The following is a 27,827-nucleotide window of genomic DNA, read 5'->3' as shown; positions in this document are numbered from 1 at the left end:
CTTTCCTTCTCTTTCCAGAAGGCAGATGGAGTTCCTACTGTCTGTCCTCGCTGGCTGCCCAGAATATGTGCGCGAGCAAGCCGCACTGCCTGGCCGCACCGGAGCGGTCGGATGCGGCCGGGTCCCTGGGGGGCGCGTCCTGCTGTTCCCTGCTGCGGGGCTTGTCTTCGGGGCGGTCCACGCCCCTGCTCCCGGCCCCCGTGTCCAACCCGAACAAGGCTGTTTTCACCGTGGACGCCAAGACCACAGAGGTATTTGCTTCGGTTTGTGACCCTGCCATGAGCGTGTAGCCCGTGTGTTCCACCCGTGGCCTCAAACAGAGGCGTTTGCGTTAAGTGCGATCAGAAAAGCGTTGGGTTTCACCTCTGTAGTTGCAGGAGCGACATAAACAAGACTCAACCACACCAAACAGTCCTCTCACCAAGGTGGAGACCCCAGGGAGGGGGCGAGGCGCGCGCTCGTGCTGTCTAAGGCACTGGCCGCCCGAGAGTGAGAACGCATTCCCAGCGTGAGAGCAGTGCGCTCAGGGGCACAGAGAACTGAAATTGTTCGGTGGGCAGGAGTATGGCCTAAGTCCCCACACGTCCACGTAGTCTTGATGACGTGAGGCGCCCGGTCGTGGCGCTGCCATTTCTTGTGTCCCCCTCTGTGGCCAAGGCCCCCGAGGACCCAAGGCGTCACTGCTGTGAACCGCCAGGGCAGGACACTGGGAGGAGGACGCTGGACCATGCCGCCTCGTCTGCTGTTCCCGGGGGGTTAGAGGTGCCGCCGGTGACGCTCGTGCCCTCTCCTCTCCGTGACCCCCAGATCCTGGTCGCCAACGACAAGGCTTGCCAGCTCCTGGGGTACAGCAGCCATGACCTGATCGGCCAGAAGCTCACGCAATTCTTCCTGAAGCCAGATTCTGACGTGGTGAAGGCCCTCAGCGAAGAGCATGTGGAGGCTGACGGCCACGCCGCCGTTGTGTTTGGCACGGTGGTGAGTGCCCGGCGTGTGCCGCCGGGGCCGTGCAAACACGGCCGGTCACCGGCCACCGCGGCCGCTGTCCCCCCGTCGGTGCTGGTGCGGGGGACAGCTGGGCTGGCGTGAGGGCGGTACCACCTGATGGGGGAGGAGGCCAGTCGGGTTTGCGGGCCTGCAGGATGCGGCGTGGATGCTCTCATCTCAGGGTCCCCACCCCTAAATCTCCAGCTCTGTGTGTCGGTGTTCGTTGGCGGGGCTGGCAAGGTTTCCCGGGGGCTTCGGTCCTCCCCGTGTGGCGCATCAGCTGGCAGTTGACGGGCTGAACTGCATGTTAGATGCTGAGCCCTTGCCCCGGGCACCGAGGGGAGTGAGATGTGGTCCGCTACTTCTGAAAGGCCACCTGGCTGTCGTGAAGAAAAAGTTGGCATGTTCACCACGCATTGGTGTCTGTTTCCTCGAGAAGTTACGGATGCTGCTTCCCCTGCGGTGTTGAACGAAGCTGCCAAAAACCCTTCTCTTCCCATAGAACGTTGGCTCAGAGACTGTTAGGTTAAGTGTCCGAAACCTTGTTTATACTTTGGTTCGTTTCCGAGATGTGGGGCAGGTGAGCAGAGGCCGCAGACGTCCACGGGCCTGGGGTCCAGGGAGGGCCAGGTGCAGGCCCGTCTGTCCCCACAGGTGGACATCGTGAGCCGCAGTGGGGAGAAGGTTCCAGTTTCTGTGTGGATGAAGAAGGTGAAGCGGGAACGCAGCCTCTGCTGTGTGGTCATGCTGGAGCCCGTGGAGCGCGTCTCGGCCTGGGTCGCTTTCCAGAGCGATGTGAGTGTGCCCGCGGCGTCTCAGCTGCGCGTAACTTGACCCTGTGGCGCTGCTCCCGGAGCTCGGGCTCACCTTGTGGCCTGCTGTGTGCCTTTGGGGCCTGTGGGAGGCCCCGCTGCACCCCCACTGTGTGCACTTGGGCAAGGAATCCAATCTCCCTGTGCCTCAGTTTCCTCGTGTACTACTGGGATATGATCAGAACCACTCACAGGACTGTTTCCGCACCGTGTGGGGTACACAGCCCTGGGCTGTGAGCTGTGGGTGTGGTTTGTGCCGGCTTCTGCGGAACATCTCGAGAAGTCAGGGATTTGGGCCTCAGGAGTGTTTGTGCGCGCCTCGCACACTTCTGCCGCGCGGTGTGAACTTTCAAGCTCGAGACTTGGCGTTTGGTGGAGCTTGAAGCTGAGGTGCCAGGAGTTTTATCCCAAGGCTTAAAAATGCTGGTATTTCCTCCTAGGGAACCATAACGTCGTGCGACAGTCTCTTCCCTCTCCTGTACGGGTACGCGTCCGGGGAGGAGGTGCTCGGGCAGCACATGGCAGACCTCATCCCTTCTGTGCAGCTGCCTCCGCCCGGCGAGCTCGTCCCACAGGTAGGAAGGACCCCGGGGACCTCTGGCCGCCGCAGGGAGTCTGTCTATCCAGTGGCTGGTGACCGTTCATCTCCCAGACTGGAATCCGTGACCTGGCCACACAGGCTGGGACCTGTGCTCGATGGCACCCGTTCCCCTGTTGCTCTCTGGGCTCAGAAGCCTTGACCCGGTCAGGGCCCGTGTGGCTCTCCAACTGACTGCCCTGTCCCCTCGGTCCTCTCCCTGGAGCCTGGGGTGGGGAACGCCCGCTGCCTCTCTTTACTGACAGGTCTAGGGTCTTGAGGGACAGGGAGAACAGGCTGATGGCAGGTGTCCCCTCAAGGCAGGATGGCAGTCAGATGGGGGAGGGCCGGCAGCTTTGGGGTCAGTGGCGGTCTGGGGTCGGGGGGAGGTTCTGATGCCGACCGAATCCTCCCAGTTCCCAGGAGCCCCGTTTCCTAGTAGTGTGCAGCCTCCACACCGGTGACCCACACTACAGTGAGTTCACCTCACGTCACACCCCAGTGACCTGCAGGATCAGACTGGACGGTTGATTTTTGCCTAAGTCACCTCTGCCGCTGTAAGAAATCAGAGATGGTTTCGGGCCACCCATAGGCACTCACTGGTTCTCTGGCTGGCCTCAGGCCAAGAACCCCCTGAGCAGTCATCGGCTATTTTTCAGCTTTCCAGCTCAATGGGAACCCCCTGCCCCCATCCCTAGTCCTTATTGTCTCTGTGTCCTCTCCCCTGCCCCAAGGCCGGGGGGTGGGGGGCGCCTGTTGGCCCAGCCCCGCTGGGAGCTCGCGTGTCAGCACCTGCTCAGTCTGAACGCAGGCACGCATCCAAGAGAAGTATGTTCTAGAAGGCACGTTTGTAATAGCCTCGAACTAGAGTCCCCGACTCCCCGGCAGCGAGTGGAGACAGGTGCTGCACCCCTCATTCCTTGTGGGGCCCCCTGGGACCTGGCGCCTGGCCTACGGCCTTGGCACAGGGAGCCTGGCGTGTGGAGTCCCGACCCTGTGGAGGGTGCAGTGCCGCTGAGTGAAGCTCCCCTCCTGCGTCCAGGGCGGTGCCCACGACATGGGCCCCTTCACGTCTTCTGTCTCCCAGGTGGCCCCTCAAAGGGGTGGGTGGGATAGGGCGAGGGGTGGGCACAAAAGCCTGGGCCTCGTCTTGAAACCTGAAAGGGCGCACACTCTCAAAGCCCCTGGTGAGGATGCTGCCTTGGTCGAGGTTTACTTGAAACTGGATACGTTCCAAGTCTTCAAGAAGGGAAACGTAAAGCAAGGATGTGCTCTCGTGGGTGATGGACGTGCCGAGGCAGATGGGGCGTGGCCACCCAGTAGTCAGCAACAGCAGAGAGCCTCTGCCCCTCAGGCCGAAGGATGGGGGACGGAGTGAGGGGTGGGGCCGCCCGCAGAGGGGGCACCCTGGGGATACTGGCGGTCCGAGGTGGAGAGCGGGGAGGAACGCTGGCCCTCCCTCCCAGACGCCAGCCCTCGCGCGTCTCGGCTGCCCTGGTGTCTGCTGCCCTCGGGCCGTTCTGGAGTGGTGAGCGGCTGCCGTGCTGGGGTGCCCTCGCCCCCGGTCACAGCTCCTGGCCAGCTTCCGCTTTCCCTGGGGCAAAGGCGGGGTGCGGGGAGCTCAGGGAAGGAGGACCGGTGTGGGGAGTGTGATGTTTGGGGGTGCTCCCCAGCACACGCGGGTGGGTTCGCTTCTCAAGCTGCAAAGACTCAAAGCCGGGGCTGGGTGCGATGCCGCTGTCAGCTCAGTGGTGCGTGTTCCTTCCAGAATCTCAAGGTTCAGAGGTCTGTCGGGAGAGCCAAAGATGGCACCACCTTCCCTCTGAGCTTAAAGCTGAAATCGGAGCCCAGAAGCGAGGTGGTGGAAGACGGCAGGGCAGTGCCTGAGCCGGGTTACTCGGCGTCAGTCTGGGTGTTCTCCACCATCAGCGGCCTCATCACCCTCCTGCCCGACGGGACCATCTATGGCATCAACCACAGCTTTGCCCTGATGCTGTTCGGTTACGGGAAGACGGAGCTCCTGGGCAAGGTGGGCCTTGCGTGGGTGGCCAGCCTGCGTGCCCCTGCAGGGGGCTGGTCCGTTTCCACAGTGAGGACCTGAGCTTGCCACAGGCCTCGTACCTCCCTGTCTGCTGGGCCGGCCCCCTGGCTGCCCCTGGGGGGTGCCGGGCAGCGCGCTCTCTGTCTGCACTCATTTCTCCGGACCCCGCGCCGAGCCCTCCGTGACCCCCTGGGCTGTCTCGAGGTGCCGCCCTGGGAGAGGGAGGGGCTGTCACCCTGAGACCTGTCCCGAGCAGAGCGTGTGTCCCACCTGTGGGGATTTTCTCTGCGCGTGGAGCTCGGGGCTTGTCTCACCTCCTGTGCCCTGGGGGCCATCTTGGGGGGTCTGTTGTGCGGTCAGAGTCAGAGGAAAGTGTTCATGAACTTCTTCCTTGGATGGAGCTTTCTCTGAATTTCTTGAACACGGGGAGTCGGAAATCTCCACACACCAAGAGCCAGGCCCAGCTGGGATGCCAACTGCCTGTTTCTATCTAAGACCGTGCTGAGAGTCTGTATCTGTTGCTGCAAACCATTGTAAGCTTGGTGCCTAAAACATGACAATCTCATATTTAGGTCACAGATGGGCCCTTTGGGCTGGGCTCGGCGGGATGGCCTATTCTCTTTGATGTAGTGTCAGCCGGGGCTGGCGTCGTCCCCAGGCGCGCCTACCTGTGGGTCTGGCTCCCTGGGTCCGTGGCTGGGGCTGCCTGGGTCCGTGGCTGGGGCTGGTGTCGAGAGCCCCTGTGTGTCGTGTGGTGGCCGGGCTCCAAGGGCAGGTGAGCATCTCAGGCGGCCACAGCATGCTCCTCACATGGTCCAGGGTCCTCCTGGGTCCTGGAAAGGGGACACGGACCCTCTGCTCAGTGGGAGGAGGGTCACAGGGGAGGGAGAGGCTGTCGGCTGACGCATCGCTTTTGATGTCGAGTGGTCCCTGTGCCGGTGCGCCCGGCCGGCTCGGCCCTTGGGTGCCTGCAGCCCTTCACGGAGCACCTTGTTCACCACGCGCTGCCGCAGAGGAAGGGAACGTTGTTCCCTCTTGTCATTCTCAGACCCAGTGACAAGGTCCAAACACAGGTCCCTCTTTGTTTTCTAATTAGAAATGTTAAGGAGCAAGTGAGCTGAAACTTAGTTAAATGAAGGTAAGCTTAGTTTGAAGTTAATGAAAACACAGTCAGTGTGAGTTCTGGACCAGGGGTTCCCGCAGGAACATCGAGGGCGTCCCGTCTTTGTAGGGACCGCGTGTGGGGTGGATGGACCTGCCTCCGGATTAGACCGTGTTCCGGATTCACACGGCTGTGAGTAGGGGGCGCACACGGGTTCCGAGAGGGCACGTGTCCTTGCGGCTCTGGGGCCTGGGACCCTCATGCTGAGGCGGTGGCCAGCACAGCAGAGGCGCCCCAGGGCCTTTGTCCTTTGTCTCATCCGGGGCACCCATCGCTCCCTGAGAGCCACGTTTGCACACGTGAGATTTGCACACGTGCCTTTCATGCCTAAGGAAAACATGGGGCGAACATCTGCCCGGGAGACGTGGAGGTGTTGGTATTGGTAGCTTCAGTTGTTGATTTTGTTTTTTCGTAAGAAAAGGGAGGAAAAGTCACGAACTCCATGTTGAGTGTCAGAGGGGCTTTGTGGGTCTGTTGAAAGGAATACGACCTGGGGTCTTTGCTCACCTTGCCCGGAGATGTGCTCGCGTCGCGTTCATTTTGTATGCAGACCGGATGGTGCGCCGGCCCCGTGGGTCAGGGTGGGTCCTCAACACATCTGAAATGTCATGGTTTCTTTTCTAGAATATCACTTTTCTGATTCCCGGTTTCTACGACTACATGGAGCTCGCATATGACAGTTCCTTACCACGGCCAAACCTGACCAACTGCTCGGACGTTGGCAACCAGAGTGAGCCTGGGGGGAGTGCTGTGGACCCCCACCAGGGCTGGGACCCGGCCGGCGAGGCCAAGGGTCGGCCCAGCCGCTTCCTCCCAGGTGCGTCCGTGGCTGCCCAGCCACACACAGCCCTACACCTCGGAGGGAGGGGGCACGGGCGTGCTGGGCGGGATGGAGAGTGTAAGCCAGTGGCCGCCGGGCATTCGTGGAGACCCTGTCTGTCGTGGGCCTTCTGTGTTCCCGGGGGATGGGACGTGTCGTGAGTCTGACAGCCGTGAGCGTAGAGAGGGTCCCGGGGGTAGCTTGTGGGTGGTATTTTACGAGTAGATCTGTGGAGCCTCACATAGCCTACGACAGTGTTAACGTAGCCTATCGCGTTGACCCCTAAGTTAAGTAGTTCTAGGCATATTTGCTCGTTGTGTTTCTCCTCTGTACTTTTAGTTTAGCGTTTAGTATTATTTCAGCAAATATCCCAAGTCCCCAAGACGTGAACATCTTAGGTGCCGTGGTGTGTGAGGACAGGCTGGGAGCACGGCTCCCGCCCTGGCAGGGCTCCTCTCTGGCTTCGGGGCACCAGGAGCAGGGACCACAGAGCACGAGACCGCCCGGCAGCCTCCCCAGTGCTCACCTTTCCGTTGACAAGGAGCGAGGAGCAGCTGCGCCCCGTTCTGCTCCCAGCCCACAGGGCCCCGCTCTGCAAGTACCTGCTCCCTCACTGCCCGCTGACAGGGTGCGGTCCTCACGTTCCCTGGTCTCTGCCGTCCCGTGGGAGGGGACACCGGAAATGAAACGAGAGGGCTGCTGGGGAGCGGCAGGCTTCAGGCGGCCGCATGGGTCCAGGGCTCCGTGGCCCTCTTGGAGGGTGGCGTGGTAGTGATGCCGTGCGCACGGGGCAGGCTCAGGGTACCTTGGAACACGTTGTCCCCGTGCTGCCGCCTGTGGCCCGACTTGCTGTCTGAGCGCTCACATACGGGGGTTTAACACAGTCACCAAGGGGGTGGAGGGGCCACGTGGGAGCCGCTGTGTCGTGGGGCAGCGCTCTGTGTTCTGGGCGCTGAACCCCAGTGGGGGTTTCTGCAGCGCGTGGCTCGGACCCGAGGCTGGGAGTGGGGTGCGTGCCCTGAGGGTTGCTTTCCAGGCACTAGAGGTGACCTCGTGGCATTTTGTTTCACAAGGTGCTTTGTCGGGCTGCTGGCTCTGCTGGGGTCTCCACTGTTCCCACGCCGGCTCCCTTCGTCGCATCTGCGTTCTGTCTACACAGACGGCCCTTTTCCAGTTTCTGTCGCTAGTTCCGAGTCTTCCCTTTCCCACCATTCCACCGTCTCTCCCGTGTGTGTGTCTAACGCACGTTCTTTGTGGAAGGTCAGGGGGCGGGGGTCGCTTCTGCCCCTCTCCCTGTGCCTCCTCGGGATGAACTCTCGGAAGTGGCATTTCTGGGCACGTGGGGATGCTCGCTTTTGCCGGCTGTTGTCCGAATGTCCACTGGAAAGATGGTGCCGGCCCGTCCACTTCCACCGCCGGGGGCCGGGCTTCTTCCCCACAGCCCCGATCCAGACTGCCATTTACAGGGACAGCCCGCCTGCGCCCACCCCCCCTGCTGTGTGCTCGGCCCTATGTGGGTGGACAGGCGCCGGGCCGGGGAGCTGGTGGGGAGGCTGTGACACACAAGTATAGGCTTGACGCGTAGGTGACCAGCCCTCAGGAGGAAGAGCGAGGCAGGGGGAGGACGTACAGTCTCAGGGTCCGTGAGCCTGGGAGGGACCCTTGGGATGGTGGCTTTTGGTGAAGCACCGAAGGCGACAGGAGTGGCGTTCCAGGGACGGGGGCCAGAGGCCCTGGGCAGAGCGTCGGGAGGCGGGCCGCAGGGCCGTGGGGGGTCACAGCACGGATTTGGGCTTTTACCTGGAGTCAGAGCAGAGCCCTCGGGGGGCTCTCGGCAGATGGAGGGGCGCGCTGCAGCCCCGGGGTGGTAGTGGGATCCTGCCGGCTGAGGGCAGGGCCTGGGACACCGCAGCAGGGAGAGTGGGGGCCGCTGGCCCCGACGGGGCACCTGCGGAGTGGCGAGGGGGTGGTCCGGGACACGCTGCGGACGTAGGCTCGCCACGGCTTCCGAGATCCGGTCGGGGCCCCCCCTGCTCACGAGTCCCGTGGGGGGGAGACTCGGTCAGCAGGTGGGAAACGGTCTGTTCTGTTGCTGCCAGGTTCCAGGGTTAACGGCTCGCTTGTCGGAGACCACGAGCTGCCACGAGGCGAGACCCTAGAGGTAGCGGGAAGCCGAGAAGCCTTCGCAGGGACGGGGGGCCAGGCAGACCCCGGAGGCCACCTCCCTCCTGCCCTCCCGCCTCCACCTGTTCCGCGGTGAGTCCCCTGGAGGTGGGGTGGGGCGGCGGTAGGCGGGCGCGGTCGAGGAGCGTGCTGCGACCGTGCTGCGGGGAGACAGGTGCCCGCAGCAGCGGTGGCGCTAGCTCCTGGCCACCGAGTGCTGGCTCGAGCACCGGAGTCCGCCTTTGGGCGTGGTCCCCAGCGTGGTCCCCGGTGGTGGCCTTGAGACCCGGCCGTTGTGTGGGTGGGGTTCCAGGGAGTTAACATAGCAGGATTTTCTCATTTAAAAAACCATCTGCGTCTGCTCTCTTTTAAATAACGAAATACCGTATGTAGAGTGGTCAAGTCCACGTTAGAACACGTGGAAAATGTAGAAAGGCAGAGAGAGAAACTCACCGGTCATCCCTGCTTAGTTATCGTGGTCCCACGGTACACAGCGTTTTGGAGTTTCTCAACTAGTTTTCTCCCCGCGGGAGCCGCCGCCAGCCGTTGGGGCTGCCCCGCCACGTCCCCGTCCTCGGAGCGGGGCACCTTCCTGGCGTGTCCTCCGCGTCCGCGGGTGCTCGTGGGCAGCCTCTCTTGCCCCTGTGGCACAGACCGGGTCACCCCGTGCGTGTTGTCCTGGACGTGTGTGTGTGAGACGTGTGCGTCCGAGCCCTTTCCACGCGTCACCTCCCGTGGAGCTCTGCGGTCTCGCTGCTTTCCTGCCGTTGGCTTGGATTCCCTGGCCTGCCGCTACTTCACTCGGGTCCGCTTTGGATGGTCTCTGTGCCACGTGCCCATCTGTGGACGGGGGGACCCTCCCCCGGCGGGGCCGCCTGAGGCGTGACCCCCTGGCCCCAGGGGTGGTCGCTGCTACAAGCCGCTGGGCTCCTGGCCTGCGAGTCCCGGGGTGGGGGACCCTGGCGGTGGCTCTCATCTGCTCTGCCCCAAGCTCCCGTCTGGGCCCCGCACGCTCCGTTTTCTGGGACGAGGTTGTGCGACAAGCAAGTCCCGCCAGATGAGCCGCTTCCGACGCTTCTCTCGGGTTGGATGTGCTGAGCTCAAGTTGTAGTGCTAGATCGACTTCCCTCCTAGAGGCCCTGTAGGTGTGCTTGTCCTTGTCACTGCCCCTGGCTTGCTTGCTTGCTTCCTTCCTTCCTTCCTTCCCTCCTTCCCTCCTTCCCTCCCTCCTTCCTTCCTCCCTCCCTCCCTCCCTCCCTTCCTCCTTCCCTCCCTCCTTCCTTCCTTCCTTCCTTCCTTCCTTCCTCCCTCCCTCCCTCCTTCCCTCCCTCCTTCCTTCCTCCCTCCCTCCTTCCCTCCCTCCTTCCCGCCTTCCCTCCTTCCTTCCTCCCTCCTTCCTTCCCTCCTTCCCTCCCTCCCTCCCTCCTTCATTCCTCCCTCCCTCCCTCACTCCCTCCTTCCTTCCCTCCCTCCCTCCCTCCCTCCTACCCTCCTTCTGCCCACCCTCCTTCCTTCCCTCCTTCCTTCCTTTCTTCACTCCTTCCTTCCTTCCTCCTTCCTTCCTTCCTTCCTTCCTTCCTTCCTTCCTTCTCTCCTTCCTTCACTCCTTCCTTCCTTTCTTCACTCCTTACTTCCTCCCTTCCTCCCTCCTCCCTCCCTCCCTCCTTCCCTCCCTCCTTCCCTCCCTCCCTCCCTCCCTCCTACCCTCCTTCTGCCCTCCTTCCTTCCTTCCCTCCTTCCTTCCTTTCTTCACTCCTTCCTTCCTTCCTCCTCCTTCCTTCCTTCCCTCCTTCCTTCCTTTCTTCACTCCTTACTTCCTCCCTTCCTCCCTCCTTCCTCCCTCCCTCCCTCACTCCCTCCTTTCTTCCCTCCTCTCCTTCCTTCCTTCCTTCCTTCCTTCCCTCCTCCCTCCCTTCTTCCTCTCTCCCTCCTTCCCTCCTTCCTTCCTCCCTTCCTTCCTTCCTTCCTTCCTTCCTTCCTTCCTTCCCTCCTCCCTCCCTTCTTCCTCTCTCCCTCCTTCCCTCCTTCCTTCCTCCCTTCCTTCCTCCCTCTTTCTCCCTCCTTCCCTCCTCCCTCCCTCCCTCCCTCCTCCCTCCCTTCTTCCTTCCTTCTTCCTTCCTTCCCTCCCTCCTTCTTCCCTCCCTCCTTCCTCCCTCCCTCCTTCCTTCCTTCCCTCCTTCCTTTACTCCTTCCTTCCTTTCTTCACTCGTTCCTTCCTCCCTCCCTCCCTCCCTCCTTCCTCCCTCCCTCCCTCCTTCCTTCCCTCCTTCTTCTCTCCCTCCCTCCTTTCTTCCCTCCTTCCTTCCCTCCCTCCCTCCCTCCTTCCCCCCTCTCTCCTTCCCTCCCTCCTTCTCTCCTTCCCTCCCTCCTTCCCTCCCTCCTTCCCTCCTTCCCTCCCTCCTTCCCTCCCTCCTTCCCTCCTTCCCTCCCTCCTTCCCTCCCTCCCTCCCTCCCTCTTTCCCCCCTCTCCTTCCCTCCCTCCTTCTCTCCTTCCCTCCCTCCTTTACTCCCTCCTTCCCTCCCTCCTTCCTTCCTTCCTCCCTCCCTCCCTCCCTCCCTTCCTTCCTTCCTCCTTCCCTCCCTCCTTCCTTCCTTCCTTCCTTCCTTCCTTCCTCCCTCCCTCCTTCCTTTCATCCCTCCTTCCGTCCTTCCTCCCTCCCTCCCTCCTTCCCTCCCTCCTTCCCGCCTTCCCTCCCTCCTTCCCACCTTCCCTCCTTCCTTCCTCCCTCCTTCCTTCCTCACTCCCTCCTTCCCTCCCTCCTTCCCTCCCTCCTTCCCTCCCTCCTTCCCTCCCTCCTTCCCTCCCTCCTTCCCTCCTTCCCTCCTTCCCTCCCTCCTTCCCACCTTCCCTCCTTCCTTCCTCCCTCCTTCCTTCCCTCCTTCCCTCCCTCCCTCCCTCCCTCCTACCCTCCTTCTGCCCTCCCTCCTTCCTTCCCTCCTTCCTTCCTTTCTTCACTCCTTCCTTCCTTCCTCCTCCCTCCTTCCTTTCCTCCCTCCTTCCTTTCTTCCTTCCTTCCCTCCTTCCTTCACTCCTTCCTTCCTTTCTTCACTCCTTACTTCCTCTCTTCCTCCCTCCTTCCTCCCTCCCTCCATCCCTCCTTCCTTCCTCCCTCCCTCCCTCCCTCACTCCCTCCTTCCTTCCCTCCTTCTCTCCTTCCTTCCTTCCTCCCTCCCTTTTTCCTCCCTCCCTCCTTCCCTCCCTCCTTCCTTCACTCCTTCCCTCCTTTCTTCACTCCTTCCTTCCTCCCTTCCTCCCTCCTTCCTCCCTCCCTCCCTCACTCCCTCCTTCCTTCCCTCCTTCCCTCCTTCCTTCCTTCCTTCCTTCCTTCCTCCTTCCCTTCTTCCTCTCTCCCTCCTTCCATCCTTCCCTCCCTCCTTCCTTCCTCCCTTCCTTCCTCCCTCCTTTCTCCCTCCCTCCCTCCTTCCTCCCTCCCTCCTTCCTCCCTCCCTCCTTCCTTCTCTCCTTCCTTCCCTCCCTCCTTCTTCCCTCCCTCCTTCCTCCCTCCCTCCTTCCTTCCTTTCCTCCTTCCTTCCTTTCTTCACTCATTCCTTCCTCCCTCCCTCCCTCCCTCCTTCCTCCCTCCCTCCTTCCTTCCCTCCTTTTTCTCTCCCTCCCTCATTTCTTCCCTCCTTCCTTCCCTCCCTCCCTCCCTCCTTCCCCCCTCTCTCCTTCCCTCCCTCCCTCCTTTACTCCCTCCTTCCCTCCTTCCCTCCCTCCTTCCTCCCTTCCTTCCCTCCCTCCCTCCTTTCTTCCTTCCTTCCCTCCTTCCTTCACTCCTTCCCTCCTTCATTCCCTCCTTCCTTCCTTCCTTTCACTCCTTCCTTCCTCTCTCCCTCCCTCCTTCCTCCCTCCCTCCTTCCTTCCTTCCTTCCTTCCCTCCTTTTTCTCTCCCTCCCTCATTTCTTCCCTCCTTCCTTCCCTCCCTCCCTCCCTCCTTCCCCCCTCTCTCCTTCCCTCCCTCCTTCCCTCCCTCCTTCCCTCCTTCCTCCCTTCCTTCCCTCCCTCCCTCCTTTCTTCCTTCCCTCCTTCCTTCACTCCTTCCCTCCTTCCTTCACTCCTTCCCTCCTTCATTCCCTCCTTCCTTCCTTCCTTTCACTCCTTCCTTCCTTCCTCTCTCCCTCCCTCCTTCCCCCCCTCCCGTACTCCTTCCCTTGCTCCCTCCTTCATTCACTCTGTCATTCACTCCTTCATCGCTCCCTCAGTCACTCATCACTCCCTCCGTACATAAACATTGCAAAAGACTTGAAGGATCATCCCCAAGAAATACTTTGTAGCAGAAACTGGGCTAAATCAGCAAACACGGTGAGACTGGGAACTGGGAAGGCAGGTGCAGCGTGACTTTGGGAGTGTTCGGTGCCTGGGGACCAAGGGTCGTGCCCGCTCCTCATTCTCCCAGCTGTCCCAGGAGCCCCGGAGGCAGTTGCTAACACAACCCAGTGGATTGTTGTGTGGGAGACCAGCCTGTGACCCTGCGTGAACCGCCCGGGGGCACTGGTGCGGGCCCTGCCGAGTGCCAGCTGGGGCAGCGGGGAGGAGGGGAGGTGGGAGGGGGACGGGAGCCTCTCTGTACTTAAAGGCTCTCCCAGAAGCCTCCTTATCACTTCCTCAGTTTACCCTGGCTGGAATGCAGTGACACTATGAAACCTGGCTGCCGGGAGCTGTGGTGGTGGGACGCGGGTACAGTGCTGGCCCTGGCCTCGCCCCGCGTGCCCACATGGGAGGGTGCCCTACCCTGCCCTGGGGCCTGACCCTCGTGCCCTCCGAGGGTACCCGCACTGCTTAGAAAGGGGATTGAGACCTTCTGCCTCCTTTTTGGACCTTGCAGAGGACGTGCCGGTTCCTGGGGGCCAGCTCCAGGCTGGTCTCTTGACCCGGGTGAATGGACAGAGATAGAGAGATATAGCCAGAGACGCAGATGATTTTTGCCTGGCCTCTGCACACCCTTGTCCGTGCCCTCATTTTCCCCAGAAAACTGCTGCTGTTCCCAGAACCCCACTCACGGTTCCCTCCTCTGTGGGACCTGCCCTTTTGTGTCGGTTCCTTCCTAACCTGTGCCTCTTTACAAACCTCTGTGGCGACGCTCGCCAGATCACCGGCGCACACGCCCCGGCGAGGCCGGCCACGGCCACCTTCCGTGCATCTCGGTGCTGGCGTCAGGCTTCGGCTGGCCCCGGGCAGGAGCTCAGCGTCATCGGTCACGTGGGGCCACAGTGGCCGGGCCAGCTGTGGGGGCGGGGTTCCTCACCTGGGGCCTTTGGCTCTGTGATCGCCCCCCTGCCTGGAGGCGGCCCCTCCCTGGGTGGCCTCCATGCGAAGTTCCTGGGCTTGTGTCCCAGCTCTTCCCACCCCTGTGAGGCCCTGCTCTCACGGCCCCTCCTTGTGCCAGCCTCTCAGAGCTGTCTGTCTTTGGCTGTGACATCTGATAGCATTCATAGCCGATCACAGGTCAACATCGTACAGGGCCGCACGGCTACAGGGAGGCTCCCTCCCCGCGAAGCGACGATGCTGACCGGAGCCCTGAACGTAGGGTCCTGGGTATTCAGGGCTGTCTTTGCTAAATCATTGTTAAACGAGGATTTATCTAGAGAATGCATGAGCTGCTCATAGCTTATGGCGGTGACTGCTTTATACTTGTCTTTAATAGAGGAGGATCCGTGTGCTCTTGACTTTTGGTTCTTCTGTGGCTCTTAAGTAATTACATCATCCGTGTTACAATCCTCAGAGGGGACAACATCCCAGAAGGAAGCCTGCCAGCCCAGGAACGGTCATTGCCCAAGGACCAGCAGAACATCCCAGAAGGAAGCTCACCAGCCTTCAGTGAGTGGTTATTTCCTGAGGGCCAGCAGCAGAACACTCCAGAAGGAAGCCTGGCAGCCCTCAGAGAAAAGTCATTGTCCAAGGACCAGCAGAACACCCTGGAAAGAAGCCCGACAATCCAGGAATACTCATTGTCCCAGGACCAGCAGAACCTCCCAGAAGGATGCCCGCCAGCGCGTAGCCAGTGGTCCTTACCCGAGGCCCAGCAGGACACTGTCTTGGAGAAGGAGGAGCGTGCAACCCCAGAGAGCCTCATACGGGACCTTGAGGGAAAAAGTGGGTCTGGCCCCGGGGACACGTGGACGTTTGCTTCACGTGAAGACTCTGAAGGCCCGGCTCCAGCAGAGGGTGGGAGCAGAAACCCGGGGGTGTGTGGCCCGCACCAGGAGGCACAGCTGGAGGGGGCAGGTGTGAGCAGTGCCGGTGGTTCAAACCATCGGGCTGATTCTGTCATGCCCGTGCCCCATGCTGCAGGCCAGCCGGCGGGACAGCACCTCCTGCCGTGCTACCCCAGGTATGGGGGTGAGCAGAACACGCAGCCCGGAAGCCCCCCCAGGGCAGCGCCACCCTCATTCTGGAAGCCCGTGCTAGATGAGCCGCGGGCAGGGGAGAGTGACCGAGATGAGCTGCAGACTTGCCTAATTAAGGAGCAGCTGTCTAAGTGGAGCGTCGTGGGGCCACCGGGCGTCTCTCACACAGAGCACCCCCTCTTCTCTGCCCCTGTGTCGCTGTGTGACCCGGGAGGTGGAGGCCCGCGCAGCCGTGTGGGCAGCTCCGCGGCTTACTACGCACTGGCCACAGACCTCCCCGGGGTCCTGGATGCGGTGCAGGCCCGGGAGGCCGATGGAAATTCATTTTCCTGGAATCTCAAGGAACTCTTTTTCGGTGAACGGACAGACCGAACGTCCTCGAACCGTTCCTGTACCGCGTCGGAGCTTGTGGAGATGGCCTCTCCTTCGCTGGCGGGCTCTGACGCAGACCTGAGTGGTCCGCACGGGCCCGGGTCACAAGTTCTGGACGACAGAGAGCTGTTGCTCCTGACGGGCACCTGCTTGCGTCTTGGTGAAGTTCAGCAGCCTCGCGAGAGCTGTCTGGGGCGCGGCCCGGCCGAGCCCTCTGAGACCCGTCTGGTGTCCTCAGGACCGTACAAAGCGAGTGGCAGAGAGAACCCCACCTGCGTCCTTCCCACGCCGGGAGCTGGCTCCGTGGAGGTGTGCCCGTTGGAGGAGCCCAGGCTGAGCTTCCAGGTCACCTCCACGCCTGTGAAAGGGGACAGCCCGGCGATGCCCGGGGCCCCTCTGCAGCATGAGATCCAGGAGGGCACCTATTCCGGCAGCTGTTACCACCGAGACGGCTCGTGGCTGAGTATGTGGCGGGCGGCTGCTGTGGGAGCACGGCATGGCCGGTGCAGGGACTCCCCCGTCCCGGTGTCTGATGTGGCTGCGCCCCCTGAATAGTTGGGGCAGAAACGATGCACTAAAGGATCTGCAGTGAGAGCTTATCCCTTGAAAAGTAGGGTGACGAGTGCACGTGCTAGGGAAGGGTGGAGCCTGCGGTCCCTTCCTGGGAGCTGCTCCGTGCACCAGGGGACGGGTTCTGCCGGCCCCGACCTCCACGGTCACCCTGGGCAGCGAGGTGCTCTGTGGCCCCGCGTGTGCTGCTGGGGCTCTGGCGCCTGACGCGCTGTGCGCTAGGAGGCAGTGTTCTTGTCGGGCCCCTTCACTTGCCCCTGGGAGTCGATTATGTTCGTGATTTCTTAGCAGATTATCTCCTGATTTCTTAGCAGATCCACATCATTTTCACCAGTCGTTTCCTTGCTGCTGACTTCACAGTGTCGATCGCTAAGGCTTTTTCCCTAACCTTAAAAAGGTTCTACAAGTAATATGTGTTATCCGTAGATGTACTAGAAAACACAAACAAAAAGATAATAAAGCCACCTGTAAATGCCTCCCCCAAGATGACCCCGTTTGTTTTGGCGCGTACCTTGGAGGCCGTGTAAAAACGCGCAGACGTGTATCCAAACCACGTGGGCTTTGTACGTACGCGCACGTGTGGTCGCAGGAAGCGCCATAGGCACGTACGCGTTCCACTGAGGCCGCTCACGTTCCTGGCAGCTGTCTCCGGGCTTCCCCCCTCGTCCGAGTGTGGGTGCCCCTGCCCGCCCCGCCCGGTGCACGGTGGAGCTGTCGTGGTGACCGTCCCTCCCCTCCAGGTGTGCAGTTTGAGGTGAAGCGGGTGGAGCTCCAGGGCTCCGCGACCCTGTTCTGCTGCTGGCTCGTGAAAGACCTGCTACGCAGCCACCGGGACTCGGCCGCGCGGACCCGCCTGCTCCTGGCCAGCCTGCCCAGCTCCAGCCACTCCATGTGCGAGCTTTCTGGGCCCAGCGCAGGGGAGGTGGGTGTCTGCGGTCAGCTCCCACCTTGCACCCGCCGCGTGGTGTGGGAACCGGTGCCGCCCGGCTTTTCTCTCTTTCTCTCCGCTTCCTCTGCGACGGGAGGGAGGTCCGGGTGTGCCTTTTTGGGCCTGTCTTCTAAGTTCGTGGGTAAGTCGGAAGCCAGACGTGGAATCTTAGACCTGAGTTTGCCCCGTGTGCGGGGCGGGGCGTAAACACGCTCGGGGGTGTGTGCCCATCTGGGCCAACCGGGAGAGCACTCCTCAGGCCAGGTAGCCCCAGGACACGGGAGGAGGGGGGACAGGGGACCGGATGACGCGAGCCTGCCTGCTGCTGGTCACACGTGGCCCCTCGGGCGTCCCGTTTCGTTCACAGATGCTCAGGAGCAAGCCCTGGTTTGAGGAGCCTCCGACGGCTCTGGAGGTGGAGGGGCTGGCCGCCTGCGAGGGCGCGTACTCCCGCAAGTACAGCACGCTAAGCCCACTGGGCAGCGGGGCCTTCGGCTTCGTGTGGACCGCGGTGGACAGAGAGGAGAATAAGGAGGTACTGTGGCTCCTGGGCCGTGCGCAGCAACGGGGCCGCTCCGGTGCGTCCGTGGCCTCAGTGCTGTGGCACGGGGCAGGAGGCGTCCTCCGTGGAAAGCACTGAGCACACCGGCTGGCCCGGAGGGCACCCAAGGCAGCGCACACGTTCCCCCCCTTGGCCATCCTGCCCGCCGCTTCGGGGCCATGTGGGCTTCGCGCGTGCCTCTCCCTCGGGGGCTGATATCTATTGATTTTCAGGTTGGGACACGCCAGGCTTCCTTCTGTGGTCTCAGTGGGCGTGGCCATTCTTACTTATTCCTCGTCCACCTGAGCCGAGGCCTCGCTGCCCCTCCTCCCACATCCTGTTGAGACTGCGGGTGTAGCTGCCCAGCGTTTTGTGATTTGAGGGAATCGACATGGTGACCGTCCTGCCAGTCCCTGTGAACACCGTGACACTGCCCAGGTGTCCCCGTGCCACCTACTGGTTTCTGGGAGACCGTGTACTCAGGGGGTCCTTTGACCTGTTGGCTGTTACCAGCACATGTTGGGGTTGACACATTGTGTGTCTGTGCGAGACCCTTGCGGTCCTGACGTGTTTTCGTGGGTCCCCCAGAGCTCCAGGTGAGCGGCTCAGGAGCAGGCTGCCGCTTGCTGCGTCCCTGCCATCGCGGCCACTCCGTTCCCTTCTCGATGGATCCTTCTGGGGAGGGTGTTTCATTGGTTTGCAGCTCGCTGAGACTTGGCTTGAAGAATGAGTGCTGAGTTCTGTCTGGTAGTGAGTGGTTGACATGATCACACCCTTGGTTTCTCTGTTCAGTAACACCGATCAGCTTGTGTTTTCCAGAATCAGCCCTTGGTTCTGTTACAATATTCTCTTAGCGCGTTGCTGAATTCGGCTTGCTGATATTGCTACTTGGGATTCTTTTTCATTTATATTTCATCCATGAGTTTTCTCTCTCTTCTGACATCAGCGTGACGCGAGGCCTGTGGAGTTAGCGCTTTCGTGTCAGCGGGGTGTCTGCCCGCCTGTTCAGACCTGCACGTTTCTTTCAGCCGCATGCTGTGGTTTTCCGTGTGCAAATCCGTGTGCAGGTGACGTGCAGCTGCGTCTGCTCTCTCGGCCATCCTAGTTCTTGTGTTTGCCCTCTCTCGTCTTTGCGAGACTTGCCAAAGAAGTGTCTGTTTTGTTAACCAGATATTTGTTTTGTTTTCTTTGAACTTGTCTTCTTGTACCTTCTGGGAGTTAATTGTGCTGTATTTCTAGCTTATCGGATTGGAGGTGTCTCGTGGAGCCATTGCTGAGTGACAAGGCCCCTGCAGAGCGGTTGGTGGTGGCGCGGGCCGCTCTTGCCACCTGTGTTTGCAGGGGCTTCATTCTCTAGTCCTCGTGAGGCGGGTCTCGCTCTTGGTTGGGTCAGTGACCCGACAGACCACAGGGCTTTCTTTGGACCGCTCTGCCTAAAGGAAGAGGAAAGAAGCTGCCGAGAGTCCTTCTCTTGGTTTGAAAAGAAACACATGAGTAGTTTCACCTTCCAGAACACAGATGTCAGCCTAAATATTACTAGGCCAGCAAACGATGAAGGAAAGCAGCCAATCAGAAAACAGCCCTGCACGGGTGAGGTGCCCGTTTGAGGGCCAAGCGCTGCTCTGCAGTCTCAGTCCGCGGGACAGGATGGGAGGACTGCCATCCCGACACAGTGGCTCTTGTGACCCAGGACCCGCGGTGTCTCTCCGCGTGTTCAGACCAGCATGTTTCTTTCAGCCGCGTGCCGTGGTTTTCCATGTGCAAATCCTGTCCTCCTTTTCTTAAATTGGTGTCACTTCTATATCCAGTCTCTTCTCTTTCTTGTGTCTAGTTTTCTTTTGCTGGAATGTGCGTTACTAATTTCCTAGGAAGGACACTTTGAGTTCTTACATGTTTTCTGATTTGTTTCCCTTCCATTTCAGGGGCGATGCGCCCTCCCTATCCCTCTCCGAACGTGTGAGCCCACATCTGCTGTCATCTAGCATTTATTTGAAGAGCCATCTGATGTTTTTCCTTTCTGATTTTTTTAATTTACTTAAAAATTCTCTTTAAAGTTTACTTATTTTGAGAGAGAGAGAAAGAGCACGTGAGCGAGCAGGAGAGGGACAGAGGGAGAGGGAGAGAGAATCCCAAGCAGGCTCCGTGCTGGAGCCTGTCAACACAGAGCCCGACAGCACAGAACCCGATGCGGGGCTTGAACTTAGATCATGACCTGAGCTGAAACCAAGAGTCAGATGCTTAACGGAGCTACCCAGGCGCCCCCGGAATTTTTTCTTTTAATCTTTGGACTTCATACATTTCACCAGGATGTATTCCTGCGTGTGTGTGTGTGTGTGTGCACGCGTGCATGTGTGTTGTTTATTCTTGCTTGATGCTTGGTGAGACTTTGATCTGAATGTTTAAAGCTTTCTTTACCTTAAGAGAATGTATTCCTTTGTTCTGTTAATTCTTTCTTTTCCTTCTTTTTCGCTCTGTACTTTCCCCTGAAGCCCCTCTCACGTGTGTGTTGCAGCCCATGGCAGCAGACTTCCTGGTGGTCTGCTCGAACCCTGCGGTGGGACGGCCACAGCCTCTGCGTGCCCCCCCCACCCCCGCTGGCCGCGCCCCTGGGTGCGCAGGGCTTCAGCCTTGCTTCCCTCATTTTCTTGCCTTCCCTCACGTGTCTCCTCCAGCCTATTGAATCACAGGGCCCTCTCTCCACGGGATCCTTAGGATCTGACCACTTGTCACCACTGATGGCCAGCACTAACCCATCACCTTTTCCTCGAGGTCACGTGAGGGCTGACCGGGTGCTGCACGTGCTCCTTGCTGTCCCTCCTGCCTCTGCGTGCTCCCCTCCCGCTCGCTGCCCCTCCGGCGGGTCCCCTCAGCTGTCCCTTCTCGGGGAGCCTCCCTACCTGCTTCCCTCCTCAGCCGGTGCACTGGGCACTCTGTGTGTTGGCCGTGCCCCCCGCAGCCGATGAGCCGGTGAGGTGGGGCTCGGGGGCCATCTTGTGGGGTCTCCCGCCGGCTGTCTCTGCTCCCCGCTTGGCCCCTCGGCCACGCGCCCGGCCCTCACCGGCACGGTGCTCGTCTCCTCCCCGTGACCTTTGCCATCGTCCTGGGCAGTGATGCTGTTTCTCTTGTGTTGGCCTGTGTCCGTCAGGCTTGCTGGACTCCACTGGGCTCCAGCTGATGTGAGTGGTGGCCTTCGTGTTCCCAGTCCTCAGGCCTCCTCGTTCGTCTCCTGGGTCGGGGCACCTGTCCTCACTTGAGAATTGGGGGTGCTGCGGCTTCTGAGGGGCACCTGCTGCAAGGTCTGTGGCCCAGGCTGTGGCTCCTCAGCTCCCGGGCCCCTCCATCATGCCCTCGCATCCACCTTAAGTGGGCAGGTGTCCTCAGACCTGCTGGCCAGCTGCTGGTGTGCCTGTGTGTTCCTCGTGCCGGGCGGGGGTCACTACTAGGTTCCTCTCTCCCGTCCCTGGATTCAGGGGAGGTACGCGTGGAGGTTACCCTCCCCTGCACTGCGATGCAGCAGTGGGCACCAGGCTTGAGGGGACGCGGAGGCACGCTGGCGGTCGCTTCTCCCCTCTGTCTTCCTCGCAGGTGGTGGTGAAGTTTATTAAGAAGGAGAAGGTGTTGGAGGATTGTTGGATTGAGGATCCCAAACTTGGAAAAGTTACTTTGGAGATTGCGATTCTGTCCAGGGTGGAGCACGCCAACATCATCAAGGTGGAGTGCTGCTTCTCACTTAGCGGTGTCCCGACGTTGCTTGTGTGAGAAGCTCTTAAATACGTGGTCTGGAAGGTGTCTCGGCAGGCCCAGACCTGACTTTGTCTTTTTGCAGGTGGTGGACGTATTTGAAAACCAAGAGTTCTTTCAGCTGGTGATGGAGAAGCACGGCTCCGGCCTGGACCTCTTTGCGTTCATCGACCGCCACCCCGGCCTGGACGAGCCCCTGGCGAGCTACATCTTCCGACAGGTGAGCAGGCTGGCGCCGTGCTGGGGAGGTGACGGGCTTGGGCACGGGGCTCTGAGGCCGCGCAGATGTGGCTTCACACGCACTTCTCTCACAAGCTGGGGTCTAGCCTTTAGATTTTGGATTTGACGGAGTAAGATACATAATAAGATATACATTGGAGGCCAGATGCCGTCCTGGACCATTCGGAGATGGAAGCTTATTTATATTCCTACAGCACCCGTGCCAATTGCAAACTTAGCCAGAAATATTCCTACGGTACCCACGCCAATTGCAAAACTTGGCCAGCAAAGCTGTTGGATTAAGGTTTGAGGCCTGTGCCTCTGATCTGAATCCTCGTCTCCCAGCAGGAAACCATTGCTAATCTGTGCAGCAGGGATCATGATAGTGCTGGCGTGGGAAGGCTAGGAGGGTTAGCTCAGAGCCTCTAAGGCACCTGTGCGGCACGGTGTCCCGCACACTGTAAATGCTCGATCAATAGTAGCTGTCCAGTCAGTTAAAGTAATCAGTAAAGGTTGAGATTCTAGCAATCTCATTTTACAGTGTTTGTTTTGGTCTCTTTATATCTGTTTATGTATTGATCTTGTCCGTTTATTCTTTTATTGGAACAGGAGACTGATCAGCGAAATAGAAAGGCATGCTGGGAGATAGAGAGGTTGGGGAGGGGGTGGAGAGGAGACAGTAATTCTTGTTTTGAGGAGACGGTGGTGATTTCATTTTAGACTGTTCCAAGCACCCTGGAAAGAGTGGAGAAATAATCTGGAAGGCCGGGGGCAGAGGGGAGTGAACAAGTCCCAGGTTTGCTCTCTGATTGTTTCCTGGTGAGGACTTAATTTCTAATGACAGCTTCCATAAATTGACATTTTGTACCCAGAGCTGTAAAATCCCAGAAGCTATTGGATTTCTGAAATTAACTTTCTCAGGCACCTACTTATAAATTTCAGGCATCATGATTCTGCTCAAAGACCGTCGTCCCCTTTTTCCCTCTTCCTGTTTTGCAAGATTACATACCCATCTACCTTAATGCATAGCAAAGATTTGTTTTTGAAATCTTCATGGCAGGCAGTCCTATGACAACAGGAGTCACTTGTTAATAGCTGGTGTCTCTCAGTTGTTAATTCTGGGGCAACTGACATAGATAAATATAGTGTCCTCTACTTTATAATTTTTCAAGAAGTATCTATAGCCCTTCTGTAAATTTACATGCGTAAGTGCTACATATGTAGGTGCGTATGGATTCATGATTTTATAGAGAAATACCATTATATATTAGCATATGTATGTAGAGTGCCAGTTATCAGTGAATTGCTTCTCAGCTCCAAATCCACCAAGGGCCCACTCAGCGGCCAGCTCTCCTATGCAGCGAGGGGGAGGGAGGACCTACAGTATATTGTCACAACCGTACCCTTTCAGAGCGGGAACTATTGCATGAGGCTTGTTGGAATGAAGCCCACTTCCAGTGGACTTACTTTACATCTGCCTCCGTGAGAGCCCCACACAGTGTGGCTGATGCTCGCTGCTGCTCTCTGAGAAGCTGCTAGAGCCCAGAAGTAGGAGTTTGGAGACTTGGCCTCCACTCACAGCTCTGTCCCCGCGCACTGCGTGAACTCCGGGCAGGGTCCTTTCCTTCCCTGTGAACCGACGGTGTCAGACTCCGTCTTTCTCCAGGGCCTCCTCCCGTTGAACGCCCAGACCACCCTCAGTAAGGTGCCCACTGTGTGTCTTTGTAGCTTCTGCTTGTGGTCTGTCTTTCCTCCTGAGATTTTCACGATGTGTATTGAGGGGTGAGTGAATGTCTGCTGGGAAGGCTTCTCAGCGTGGAGAGAACTTGAGAATCAGTGTTTGTCTGGTGGGGGCACAAAGTGTCAGCTACACAAGATGACTAAGTCCTGTTTCATAGCTAATAATACTGTAGTGCAGACTCAGAAATTGGCTTAGTGTAGATCTTATGTTGAGTGTCCTTATCGCAAATAATAATAATGAAATTTTATTTTTTTCATTTATTTTTTTTAACTTTTTTTTAACGTTTTTATATTTTATTTTTGAGAGCCTGAGAAACAGAGCATGAGTGGGGGAGGGGCCGAGAGAGAAGGAGACACAGAATCAGAAGCAGGCTCCAGGCTCCGAGCTGTCAGCACAGAGCCCGATGCAGGGCTCGAGCTCATGAGCCGTGAGATCATGACCTGAGCCGAAGTCAGACGCTCAACTGACTGAGCTACCCAAGCGCCTGCTTTTTAATTTTTTTTAACATTTATTTTTGAGAGAGAGAGAGAGAGAGAGAGAGAGAACAGAGCACAACTGGGGGAGGGGCAGAGAGAGAGACACACACACACAGAATCTGAAGCAGGCTCCAGGTTATGAGCTGTCAGCACAGAGTCCGATGTGGGGCTCGAACTCACGAGCTGTGAGATCATGGCCTGAGCCGAAGTCGGACGCTTAACCAGCTCAGCCGCCCAGCCGCCCAGGTGCTCCGAAATTTTAAAGAAGAATCAGGTGCTGGTGCTCCTGCCGGCGGTGGGACAGGCCGGCCACGCCAAGCACCCCACCTGGACCTGCTTTGCCTACGCTGAGCTGGGCGGCGTCTGCAGCATCCAGCCTTCTTTCTTGTCACCCACGCGTGATAAACCAGACAATAGGCTCTTAGCTTCGTTACTGTTTCTTTCTTTGCAGTTAATCCTTATTTTAAATGCATGTTTTACTTGACTTGCTTTTTTAAAAAGTCCCTGTGGCCCCGATTGCAGCTGGTGTCGGCAGTGGCCTACCTGCGCTCCAAGAGCATCATTCACCGGGACATCAAGGACGAGAACATCGTGATCGCGGAGGACTTTACCATCAAGCTGATCGACTTCGGCTCTGCTGCCTACCTGGAGAAGGGCAGGCTGTTTCACACGTTCTGTGGGACCATCGAGTACTGTGCGCCCGAGGTGCTCCTGGGAAACCCGTACGTACGTGCTGCGCGGCAGCCCGGCCTCGCGCCTTCCGTCGGGGCCCTGCCACCCGCGGGACTTTAGGTGGGAAACTGTTTCAGTTTGCGCCTCTTGGTGACAGGGCCGCCGACTGATTATGAGCGTTTTGTGGTCCGTGGGCAGGCAGGCAAAGTAAGGCTGGTTACGGGATGCTGGGCGGTGGCTGCAGGATCTGTTGTGGTATTTTCTCAACTTGTGTGTAGGTCCGGAGTTTTAGAAAACACGAAAGATCAAGATAAGCACAAGAATGAAGAGGGTTTCTCCTCAGTTGGGTTTACTTCTTGTGACGACAGGAATAACGGCTATTCCAGTAACCACTGTTGGGGATCGAGCAATGGGAGGTACCGGTGCAGAGGACCGAGTGGCCTGGGGCCTGGCCAGGCCTCCCGCTCCTGCCCCGGAGCCTGCGGGCCACAGGGGGCTCCAGCCATTGCTCACTGAGCCCTTCCCCTGTCATCCGGCACACTCAGAGCCACCGGACGGGAGGGGAGATTGAAGGGGGATAGTCTAAGAGGGCCTTGGAGTTTCTCTGAAGATGTAATTTGAGCACCCGGTGCCCCCAAGCGTGCCCTTGGCTGCTGTCTCGTCCTGTGGTGGCCACCGGGTCGTCAGAGTTGTAGCGGGGGGCTGCACGCCCTGTCCGTGGGATCACGGCATGCGCTCTGCGGTTTGTCTGCCCCCCACCCCACCCCCTGCACCCGGGCTGGGAAGCTCCCACAGGGAAGCGCAGGGTGGTGCTGCACCTCAGTGCCCGCCCGAGGGCGATCCCGCCTTCTCCAGGAGCCCCGGCCCTGCACCGTGCCTGCGCCCTCCTCTCGGGCCTGCAGGCGCCCTCCTGCGTGCTCCCCCATCTCACCTCACCAGGGGTTTGCTGAGCTCTGATTCTAGATCCCGTCCTCAGGGACTCCGCTTCCTTCCTCATTGTTTCTGTATCCTTCTCTGCCAAACCGGCCCGCCACTGGGTTTTATACATAGACTTTTATTGCTTATGCAGTGTCTGTGGCAGCTTTCACGCTGCTGTGGCAGAGTGTAGTGCCGGTGACAGAGGCTGGGTGGCCCACAAGCCGGAAATGTTTGTGTTTGGCCCTTTACAGAAAACGTTCGCTGCCACCTGTGGTACCCTGTTGGATTTTTGTCTTCAGTCTCCAGTATTCTCGAAATCTTTCTTTGCAAAACAACACAAAACAAAAAGTGTCGAACCTGCTTTCCTCGCTCTGGCTTGTGCAGTCTCTCACCCCGCACTTGCCTGAGGTCTGTCCTCCCGGCACCTGTCAGCGTCCAGGGCCCCCCAGCTCGCTCTCCTGCCCCCTGACGTCCTGGACCCTCTTGCCGCTCACCAGTGTCTCTCAGCCACGTTGTGTGACTGACTCCGTCTCTGTTCTCCGGGCCGGACCGCCCCCGAGGGCCAGACCCCCGTGACCACGCGACTCTGGGGCCAGCTCAGCGGCAGCTCCCCACCTTCTGTGTCACGTGAAGGCGCTGCTTCTCGGGCCAGCTGTGGGGCTTAGGGCAGGGTCACATAAAATGCCTGGCGGAGTGTTGGCATCTCACAGGTGCCGACGAGTGGAAGCCAGGTTAGGTCCTCACGATGATGAAACATGGCGACAAAGCACTATCCCTGTTCCGCCCCCTCCCCCCGCCCCCTCCTCTGGGTCGCTGCTGTTACCTTGGCCCTCCTCCTGCTCCCGTGCAGCTTAGAGCCTCTACTCTGCTGTGCCTTCTCTGCACCTCCTCCAGGAAGCCCTCCCATCAGGAGGTGCTCCGCCCTCACATGCCGCACACCCTCCCGTTTGGCAGTGGGCATCTCTCAGCTGCCTGAGCGCGAAGGTTTGCTTTTCTCTCCCTCCCCAGCGCGTGGCTGGAGCCGGAGTTGAGGGCGTAGTTGAGGAGGGCTGCAGGACGCGCCGGGGGCGTCCTGTGGGGCGGGCCTGTGGCTCTGGGCTGAGCCCGGGCGTGCCCCGAATGTGGCCGCCACCTCCTTGCAGGTACAAGGGGCCGGAGCTGGAGATGTGGTCACTGGGGGTCACGCTGTACACGCTGATCTTTGAGGAGAACCCTTTCTGCGAGCTGGAGGAGACCATGGAGGCCGTGATCCACCCGCCATACCTGGTGTCAGAAGGTGAGCCTGCGCTGCAGGTGCCGCGGAGACGGCTCAGTCCCCTGCCTCGGGCACAGCGCCCCTTTGTCCGTGCTGGTGACCTCATTGCTCTTTCTGTGCCTCTAATGCCGATGTGGACAGAAGGGTAATGTGACCATGACTGAACCGTCATGATAAAGTTATGTGCAGGAGAATCCCCCTTGGGTCCCGGGGGGCCCGCTTCTGAGACAGACGCTGGCAGCCTGGGAACCTGGCTGTGCCAGTGACTGTAAGGTCAGCACTTGGGTCAGACATTCATCACTTGGGGGCAATGGTGGGACTTGGCCCCCTAGCAGCTGTTGGGAAGCCTGCGGGTTTCTGTTGCACCTCCGGCTCCTGTCGGGGCCACGGGGGGAAAGGGGTGGTGTGCGTTTGGGGGAAGGACCAGTGGGCTCAGTGGCCTGGAAATGACTTCCTGTGCCTGGAGTCGGCCCCTTTGGCACCCCAAGTGGAGGAGCCCCAGGGAGGGGGCTGGTAAGAGTTTCACGGGCACTGCTGGCCCGTGGGCTCCGGGGTCCCTTCCAGGCTTGGCATCCTGTGACTCTACAGCACTCGTTTATCCTTACAAGTAGCGGGGTGACGAGCATGAACATCTCGTGCACAGAGTCCGTTTGGAACCAGCTTGGAGTCCAGCCTAACTCCGCTTAGGTTGGAAGCCAGTGTCAGCACTGCCACGAAAACACGCCACAGATTGGGGCTTACACAACAGACAGACATCCATTTCTGTCTGGAGGCTGAGAGGCCAAGATCAGGGTGCCCGCGGATTCGGTTCCTGATGAGAGAGAGTACCCACACGCCACGCTCGGTCTCTCTTCTTGCGAGGACACTAACCCTACCACAGGGCCGCACACTCAGATGAAAGACGTCATATAACACCCCCCGCCCCCGTCACCTCCCGAGGGCTCCACCTCCTAACACTGTCCCAGTGGGGGACAGGGATGGGGGGAGGCGTGGGGACACTGAGTCCCTAACAGCCTGGAGGAGGATCTTTAGAGCTTTGCTGAAGTCCCGGATTCCCACGAACCACGCCGCTTGCAGCACATTCTGTTCCACCCACAACGCCTATTCCACACGCTCACTCACCAGGTTCTCAGGATACCCTCTGGGATGGTGAGGCTCAGAGTAGCCCTGGCTGAGGGGACCCCATGTTCTTACAGGAAATGGGGCCCAAATCCAGACCCAAGGCTGGGGCTCTTCCCAGAGCCTGTGCTTCCTTTGGGGGGAGGGGGGGACAACGCAGGGCTTGCTCTGGCCACGTCCCTCTCCTCTTGTCCCACAAACCCTGTGTCGTTCAAAGCTCTGCACAGCCAGAGCCCCAAGAACGGGTCGAGTTTACGAAGCTCCGCACATTGGTTAGGTGAGCGAGGCGGGACCCTGAGCTCCATGCTTCCATTTCAGAGGGACAAGCTTCTCCTGCAGCCTGTCTGGGGCATAGCTGGGCCCGT

At 59.5% G+C, this 27,827-nt stretch overlaps 1 protein-coding gene across 6 annotated transcripts in view; it reads left to right on the top strand.

The window, feature by feature from the left end:
• Positions 1–27,827, top strand: part of PASK (PAS domain containing serine/threonine kinase) — a 42,518-nt gene that overhangs the window by 13,219 nt on the left and 1,472 nt on the right. For 2 of the 6 annotated variants that reach the window (XM_042950817.1, XM_042950818.1), the window contains exons 4-18: positions 19–251; positions 808–978; positions 1,642–1,782; positions 2,240–2,374; positions 4,145–4,405; positions 6,204–6,396; positions 8,499–8,655; positions 14,286–15,745; positions 16,593–16,774; positions 17,148–17,315; positions 20,907–21,032; positions 21,148–21,282; positions 24,021–24,220; positions 24,449–24,586; positions 26,231–26,364. In XM_042950817.1, coding sequence (XP_042806751.1) covers positions 19–251; positions 808–978; positions 1,642–1,782; positions 2,240–2,374; positions 4,145–4,405; positions 6,204–6,396; positions 8,499–8,655; positions 14,286–15,745; positions 16,593–16,774; positions 17,148–17,315; positions 20,907–21,032; positions 21,148–21,282; positions 24,021–24,220; positions 24,449–24,586; positions 26,231–26,364 — 3,834 coding nt within the window. Of the gene's footprint in view, positions 1–18; positions 252–807; positions 979–1,641; positions 1,783–2,239; positions 2,375–4,144; positions 4,406–6,203; positions 6,397–8,498; positions 8,656–14,285; positions 15,746–16,592; positions 16,775–17,147; positions 17,316–20,906; positions 21,033–21,147; positions 21,283–24,020; positions 24,225–24,448; positions 24,587–25,339; positions 25,497–26,230; positions 26,365–27,827 lie in introns of those variants that run through there. The other 4 variants (XR_006205808.1, XM_042950821.1, XR_006205809.1 and 1 more) reach the window with 4 other exon arrangements.

Source organism: Panthera leo, chromosome C1 (assembly GCF_018350215.1).
Source record: "Panthera leo isolate Ple1 chromosome C1, P.leo_Ple1_pat1.1, whole genome shotgun sequence".
NCBI classification, from domain to species: Eukaryota; Metazoa; Chordata; class Mammalia; order Carnivora; family Felidae; genus Panthera; species Panthera leo.
Note: the sequence above shows the minus strand (reverse complement) of the source record. Positions and strands in the feature narration are given on the sequence as shown.